The sequence below is a fragment of the Vidua macroura genome, chromosome 16 (genome assembly GCF_024509145.1).
Source record: "Vidua macroura isolate BioBank_ID:100142 chromosome 16, ASM2450914v1, whole genome shotgun sequence".
NCBI lineage: Eukaryota > Metazoa > Chordata > Aves > Passeriformes > Viduidae > Vidua > Vidua macroura.
Genome location: NC_071586.1, coordinates 9356661 through 9365267, shown reverse-complemented (window position 1 = coordinate 9365267; position 8607 = coordinate 9356661). Strand labels below are relative to the sequence as shown.

The 8607-nt window shown below is 43.2% G+C and overlaps 1 protein-coding gene across 1 annotated transcript; it reads right to left on the bottom strand.

Annotated features, from left to right (window-relative positions):
- Positions 1-724: 724 nt before the first annotated feature.
- On the bottom strand, positions 725-5281 carry ANKS4B (ankyrin repeat and sterile alpha motif domain containing 4B). Its single transcript, XM_053992364.1, has 2 exons — positions 5118-5281; positions 725-1799 (listed from the first exon to the last, which is right to left on the bottom strand). The coding sequence occupies exons 1-2, from the start codon at positions 5279-5281 to the stop codon at positions 725-727; spliced, it is 1239 nt and encodes a 412-aa protein (XP_053848339.1).
- Between the last annotated feature and the right edge of the window lie 3326 nt (positions 5282-8607).

The window sequence follows — 8607 nt, the reverse complement described above, 5'->3', positions numbered from 1 at the left end:
TTAAAAGTATTGCAGCCTTGATGACATTTAGGACATGATGGGTGCTGGCAATTGGATCCAGTCTAATGAGACAAGAAAGGAATATACAACACACACCGAACATCTCTTGGGAAGCTACTTCATGTATTTTTAAATTATTGTCAATACAGAAGCAAAAACTTTACTGACAAATATATGAAACTTGCTGTAAATTAATCTTATTTACATTAATTCAGAGGTGATTAGAGTCAATAAACCACAGCTAAAATCAAGATCCAGATTCCTTTCCTAACATTCCGTCAGTACTAGGAAGAGTGGTTTTACTGATCTTACAGAAGCCAATTGAGAAAACCCAAAGCTCTCAAGCTCTGAGAATGCTCTTTGCATTGTGGTTTTGGAGAAGAAAGGAAGGGCTTTATTAAGGAATGCAGCAGGCCTGGCCTTCACTGATACTTGAAGTTATCTGGACCTAAAAGAAATCCAATCCACATAAACAGTTCAGGGAGAAAAAGCTTTTTGGTTTTTACCTTCACATTCTTGCTTTTTGGCAGGATATACTTAATATCCTGTTCACCATAACTACCCATCCAGAGAGAAAAATTGTTACTCCTGCTGTACTTCCTAAAGCAATTGGTAACCTCTCTGCCTTTTGCTTTAGCAGACTTCTGAGAAGAGTTGAACACTCTTTGGAGAGAGGGAAAGGTAATATAATCAGTGTGTAGGTTACAACAACAGGTATGATAATTTATAAGCAAGTATCTACAGTTTTCCCAGGGTTCTCGAGTGCCTGTTTTCTTTTATTCACAGCATTCAGGACTTTCTTTCTTGGCCCAAGCTCCATCTGAATGCTCTGTAGATCTTCATCACAACACAGCATCAGGGCATCTAAATCAATTTTTTCCCTCATGAAGACTGGAAGAAACTCATCCAGCATCTGTGATGCCAGAAATACCTCAAGGGGCGTATTCTCTATTTCCTCATCATCCCAAACGACTTCTTCCTCATTCCAAGGGACATCAGCACTGTTTTCAGCATCATCTTCCCTGCCATTCTCAGTATTTTCATACTGAAAGAGCTCACTGGCTATTGTAACTCTTATACCTTCTTTCTCAGAAGACGCAGTTTCAGGATTTACCTCTGCAGCCAAATTTCTTCCAAACACAATCTTGCCAAGACCTGGCCGCTGAAAAATGGAGAGCTGACTGTCATTACCAGCAAGGTTTTTCTCTCCAAGGTCATTCAGTAATTCATCCTCCTCTTTCTCATCAAACAAATGCATCACACTTTTCCTACCCATATCATCCTCTTGGTCATTTCTTTGAGTTTCCTGCCTTCTTGTGCTGTCTGCTGTCTTTTTCGTCTTGAGTTTCAAGGTATCTTTCAGGTTTTTGGTTAAAGTACTTGTGGTATTTGAAGCAAATAGACCGGGCAACTTTACCCTGGAGTGGGTTCCTTTGGAAGAATTCACTGTGCCAACCTTTTCTTTAATATAATTCCGGTTCATTTCATGTTGGTGTTTCTCCTGGCGCTTCTCACATTCCTTGATTTGTCTCTCAACGTTCCTCTGGGCCTGTGCCTTTTGTTTGGAGACCTTCTTTGGATTCAGCAAGTTCTGCTCAGTGGCAGCTTTGTCCAGGATCTGGACACACTCCTTGCGGTCCCTGCTGGCCGCTGCCTCCAGGGGAGTGCGCAGGTCGTTGTCCAGAGCAAAGATGTTGGCACCAAAGCTGATCAGAAAAGAGACACAGTGGATGTGGCCATTGCAGGCAGCGTGGTGCAGGGGCGTGTTCCCCCAGATGTCACACTTGTCTGGGTCACCCCTGCCAGGAAAAAGAGCACACAGTGAGCTGGGCTGCCCACACTGAGCTCTGCAGTGGCACTGAACAGACACCACACGTGTCACTCTGCTCTGTTCTGAGGAGAACAGCCCAGGGACAAAGGCTCAGCTTGGCTCCAGCCACTAGAACTGGGCTGCACCCACTGACGCAAGCCCTGAGTGTGGCTGTGTGTGGCATGAGCTTTAATTCCTGCCCTGTGAGTTACACGAGTTCACAGGGCTGACTGTGACTGCATCTCCCCATAAGGGAGCCAGGGCACTTCCTTTGTTGTCCCAGGGTCTGGCAACTAAAAGTGGGCTCAGGCTTTGACTTATTCTCATTGGAATTACTGACAAAACTGTTACAAGAACATTTGCATGGAATATTTTAAAGTGCTCTTGGTGATTCTTTCCTTTTGCATGTCAAATAGAAGGCAATATTAGAAGGTTTCCTCGCTGGCCACAGTGATACACACTTAATGAGCTCCTGCAGTAATTTTTAGGTAGGTAATAGGTAAATGATCTGGAGTAAAGCCCTGATTACCCATTTGTCTCCATTGCTATTAGTTTAAGGCCAGAGAGATGCCATTGTTTTTCAACTCTTTTGTTCTCTGTAAGCTGCTTTTACTCATGATAGTTTGAAAAGCAGAAGTTCATTTGAAAATAAAATGCCACATTTTTCAATTGAATTTAAAGCCAGTGAAAAGTATTGCTTGATTTTTAACTCTTGCACTGACTTCACACTGAACTGCTGCCTGCAGACAAGAATCAACTTGAATATTTAGATATACATTTGGCAAGGTCAGCCTTGGCAATGTTCAGAACAGAGCTTGTGTCCTCTTGTGACCAACCAACAAGGCAGCCACAGAAGCCCAAAATCTTTATTGACTTCAGAGACAGGGACCAAATTTACAAGGAGAATTTCTACTCTTGGGAGTTCAAGCATTTCAATGACTTGGAGGTTGGTGCCATGGCAGCTGTACTGTGAAAGACATGGTACATCCTGCCACAAAATGTCCTTCAGGCACTGATCTCTGGCTTTGGGGCTCTGAAGAAAAGCACTACCAGGTTTGTTGAGGGCCACATCTGAACACACCCTTCAGCCTGAGCTGCCCCAGGCAGGGACGAGGCCAGGGGTCCGGCAGAGCCCACTGTGCCGGCCACGGGAGCTCAGGCTTTGCCACAAGGAGATGGCAGCTGAGGATCAAAGTTTCTCCACTCAGACATGTGGAAGCCATGTGTACATATTTCTACTTTTGTGGCTGTGCCCTGGGGAGCTGCCTGGCTGTGGCTGGGCGTGCTGGGTTCCTGAATTCCCACATTAGTGCGCTGGCTGGGCACCCTGAGCCTGGGGAGTGCCGGGTCATCCGTCCCCCCCAGGGCCCTTCAGAGCTGTTTGTGGTCTCTTCTCCCCTGGAGAAGAGAGGCTGGAACCTGCCAACCTTTGAGTCTCAAACAATTGACAGACTCGAGTGGCTGCTCCCAGCTCAGCGGGACTTTGGACAAGGTTTGACATCTGCTCTGGGTTCTCACACTCCTCCTTTCCCTGCTTTACCAAGGAAAAGGCTCACACAAAAGAGAGCAGATCCTGCTATTTGGTCTTGCCTTTATTCATGTACCTGCAAGGCAAGCAGAGAAAATGTCTCCTGACGCCTGGGAAGACAAATTATTTCAAGATGAAAGGGGTTTATTGCTAGCTTTCCAAGGGCCAAAGCTTAAGAGTCCTAAAAGCTGCAACCACTCTAAAGAAAATTGCCCTGTAGTTCAGAGCCTCTTTCAGGAAACCTCTTCAAGGAAAGGACAAATTTGTTGAAAATAATTAAAATACTTTCTCACAAGAAAACATTAACTGACTGGAGAACAGCTCAAACATCTTCTAAAACTCAGCTTCTCCCCAAAAACACAATGAGAATGCAGCCATACCTCTGATACACACATCTTCCTGATTGTCTCAAGAAATCTTAGATTAGAATAGAGGTAAACACATATGTTTGAGGATTTTGAGGTGATACTGTCCCAAAGCCATCCTCTAGCAAGAAAAAGACTTAGAAATACATGAAATAACAAATATACACAAATTTTGATCTTTGTGTCATCTGCTGTGATTTCTGTCAGCTTATGTGGTAGGAGATATATTTTTCACTCAAATTTTTAAAAAAATCTATTTGTTTCTTATCTAGTTGTTCTGGCTTGCAGGTGTTCCCAGGTATTTCCTGGGAACTGCCTTAATTGCACAGGTTGAAAAGCTGTCAATCTATTTTTGCTTCTCCTGAGGACACAGCAACAACCACGCAGTCCAAAGGTCTTTTTCATTTTGATACCACAGCCACACCTGAGCCCAAGCAGCTATAAAGCAAATCTATGAAAAAAAAAAAAAAAATCAACTCCAATTTTTAATAAAAGAAAACTCAGATACATCCAAATAGTTATTCAACTATTCCCTGCAATCTGTTCACTGTTCTGCAAAAGAACATTTTATTAACTCTATCTCTACACAAGAGCAGAGTTTCTTTAATTAGGTGTTATTACAGAATCACAGCTTAAAAGGTAGGCTCTGAGCAATAGAGTAGTTATGGTGGAGAGGTAATTACCACTTCAATAAGACAGTCTAACCATGTAAGACATTTAAATGACACAGACATTTTATTACTAGAAAATAAACCTGTAGAAAACATTCCTTTCATTTTTTCCTTTTTTTTTTTCTATTTTTCTTTATGGTTTACAAGGGTCCTATCATGGCTTCTGAATCAGTATACTCTGTTTTAGCCTGATGATAGCTGTTAAAAAAGCAGAGAAATAACCATTTTAGATGTTACTGCCTCAAGGCTATCTGTTGTGACTCGCCTCTGGACAGCATAAAATCTTCACAAGCGCCTACTAACTGCACTTTGGAAGCAAATGGGAGATATTTTTTGCTAAAACTCTTTCAAATTAGGGATTTCTCTATGAAACCTGTCTCAAGATATCCTCAAAGGTTGTTGGCAACCTTCTCCAGTGAGGAAAGGAAAGGTGCCAGGGCCCTGCTTCTCTGAGCTGCTCTCTGAAGGACACGGTGTGGTCCTGTGGATGCTGATGTGCTTTCACTGACAGACACTGACAGACCACCACTCTTCAACCCCTGGCTGAGAAAATATCAAAGAGACCTGACTGCAGGCTCAGGACCTAAACCACTGCCACTAAAGAAACAGTTATTGGCAATGCATTAAAGAAATTACTGTGATTTTCAGCCTTTTGGGCCGGAGGTCATCGGGGCTGTAGAAACAGATGCAGTAATTGTAGTTTTGAGGCCCAGGCTGTGAGCAGTGGATGCTGGCTGACTTACCCCCTCCGGCAAATGACTTCCAGAGCTTCCAGGTACCCGTGGTAGGCTGCCAGAAGGGTGGGGGTCATCCCATCTTCATCAGAAGTGTTGAGGTCTTTCCTGGTGGCCTCTTTCAACAGGTCCACATTGCCATCGGCCGCTGCTTTGTGATACCTGCTCGACATTTTCAGCAGCTCCTGGTTTCCAAAGCAGCTCTGAGCGATATCCGGGCTGCACAGTCACTCTTCCATCACAGGAGAGTTCATTAATGATTACAAGCTGAGACATCCCTGTGAGGAGGGGAATGGGGAGGCAAAGTTCATCCTTGCAGGCTCTTTGTCTGGAGATCTGCATAGGTAACGAGGCTGTGGTGTGGGGAATGCTTTCGTTTCCTGGAAGGTGGCTCTGCCATGTACAGTTTGTTGCATAATTGACTGCTTAGAGAGGGAATCCAGTCATCTTCTCCATGTCTTTGCCTGACTGTTCTGTGGGAATTGCAAAAGGACTTCAAAACAACCTTCAAAAGGCCATGAATGTCAGCATGCCCAGGTTTCACCCCAAGTAATAAAGTATCCTGAGTTTGATGGGAGGAAAGGCACGAGCAGTTACCTTTACTGGTGAAGCTCTTTGTAACTCATCTTTTACTGGGATGCTGTATTTGAAAACAAGTCACTTCCCTGCCAAACCAGGCACTTCCATGGAACCATTTTGTGTACACAGACTGGAAATGATGAACTGGGTGATGTTTGGATAAAACCCCCAACAGGTCTGCAAGTCATAGCTGGCAAAACCACAGCTGTGTAAATTGCATTTCATCAGGAGGTCTTCAGGAAATTGGCAAAACTCTTCTGACAGGTATTGTTATCTCTGTTTAGACACAGAAAATATGTGCAGGATTCCCTCAGGATACCACAGGGAATTCCAGAAAAGGAAACATGATGGGCCTGCACCCACTGCCCCAGCTGGGCACTGTGGTCCTTGCCTGGGAACAGATGGGTCCATCCCCCATCACAAATAGTGATTTCTTGATTTAGAAATAATTTCCCCTGAGTTCAGTGGCACTTAGGGCTACCTCTACAACCAGAAACTTACAGAATTAGACTAATTCTAACTTAAAGTTCAAAAGAATTACAAAGAGCAAGCCATATAAAAAGCCAGTTTTCAGACAGCAGCTGAAAAGTTGGTAAGAGGCTACTGCAGCTTCCTGGAGTGCTGTGAGCTCAGGGTTCTTCTGGCCACATTCACAAGTGCTGCCACATAAACATTACTTTTTGCCAAGCTGTTTTCTGTGACTCACTGAATTAACCTGGATCTCAGAGGCTCTACCCTCAGCAATTAGCAGTGGGGTTTTGTTGCTTTTTGGCCCCCATTAGAGAATCACAAACCAACTCCTTGCTCAGCGTTGGTGCAATCCCCAAATGGAATTCTGCCACCTCATTTACATCCCATAATTCTGCCCCTGTGACACACCAGAGACCTCTCAAAATGGGCTTTCTCTCTTCATTATTTTCTCAGACAGGCACTGAAGAGCTCTTCAGGAATGAACTTGTACCAACCTTTTCCTCCCTATGAGGACAAGGAGAGCCAGTCAGATCCTGTGACAGGTTTGAACCTTTGAATAAACAACTCCAGGTCAGAGCAAAGCAAAGCCCTGCTTGTCCCTCGTGTCACCCCAGGCACAGCTGACCCTGGTGCTGTCCTGCCCTCTCAGGGCAGTCAGGATGGGCTGTGCCTCACCAGGCCAGCGTCCATCCCCACTTTAGAAGACAGTTTTGCATTCAGGTTCCCTGCACTGCATTAATACTTTTCTAATAAAAATGCAGCCATTTATTCTGTTTTCTATTCAACCAGGCTCAGCACAGAGCTAAATTTACAGCTACAAGAAAAACTAGCTGTTGCAGAACAAAGATAGGTAATACGTGTGTGTATATATATAAGATCAGCTGTTTATTGATGCTGTTGAATTTTATTTCTTTTACTTTATTTCTTTTACTTGAATTTTATTTCTTTTACTTTTAATTCTTTTACTTTTACCCCTTTTTTCAGGGGTAAAATGATCACCATTCACATACTGCAAATACCACCAGTGCATGGTAGGAGAGAGGAAACAGGACACACTCATGAAAAGTGATTTGGTGGCAGAAGGGTCCTTTTAATTTTCAAGATCCTTAGTTTTTACTACAGGAATACCTTAATCTGCTTTTCTCTTAATTAATGCAGCACATAAAGTGTTCATCTCAGAGTCATTTTTACCATTAACATCGGAAAATATTGATTTTAAACTTACCTGGTATAATGCTAAGTGGGAAACTATTGCTCCAAGTTTTAATTAGAGGTAAAGCAAAATCCATGTCAGCTAGGGAGAAGCTTCAGACTTTGCAAGCTTTATTATTATTTCTGTCATAAAAGTGGGCATCACAAAAAAAGAAGAAAAAAGAAAAGACCAAACAAAATCTTCATCTGTTTCTAAACTCCTGGTACTTGTTCATTGTTGTCCCATCCAAAGACCTCAACTTGAAATGGAATAAATGATTCAACATCAAATGAGGAAAATTTCTCAGCCTGAATGGAGATTATTCTTTTGAGACTAAAGCTCAAAATTGTGAACTTTTTAAACTCCCTGGATAGTTAGAATGAAGCTTTTCTTTTTGTGTTTGAAAAGAACTTCAGAACCATTCCACTTCCAATTGAAATGTCTTACCAGGCTCATGAGAAACTCTGTTGTGATGGTACATGGTGTTGTAAACTAATGAATTATTTAACCAGCAGCTTTGATTTGTTATTGGATTTCACTGTGTATATGGGTATTATGCTATTAATTTGAGAATTGTCTCAAATAAAATATTGCCAGTTAAACAAACTATTTAGATTGAAAGGCTGCAGCATCACCAGTTAGGTTGTTGCAGATAATGTGGAGCATAAATCTGCACAGTGATGGTGTGCCATCTGTTTTGCATGAGGTATTTTCCAACACATTTCCTCATTGCAACTTTTATAAGCACCAAATGTGGTATAGTGAAGGCCATGCAAGGGGAGGCAAGTAAGTCTCTCCTTGCCTAATGAGATCTTTGGAACTAATGGGCTTAGAGAAGAATGAAATTAGTCACACTGGGTAATTGTGGCTACACCATTCAGAGATGACGACAACATTTAAAACAAAAATAAGAGCTTATTTCTTCACTTCTTAGGGAGGCCAAACTTCTGTGCCCCAGGATGCTGCTGCTGGATGTCCTGTTGAGCAGCCAGTCCCCACACCCAGGCTGAGCCTGACCCACACCAGGCTGAGGGTCACCCGTGCCAGGCTCAGCGTGACCCCCAGCAGTGCAGCCTGACACCCACCTGATGTGATTGCTGTTCTGCTGTGGGTCCAAGGGCACAGCCTGCACACAGCAGGGCTGGCAGCAGTGACATTAGCTGTTCCATCATAGGGACTTCTGCAGTTCTTGCTGTGAGTGCTCAAATGTAGAAGTCCTGACCTGGCATTCAGACTCTTTGCTTTGTTAAAACATTT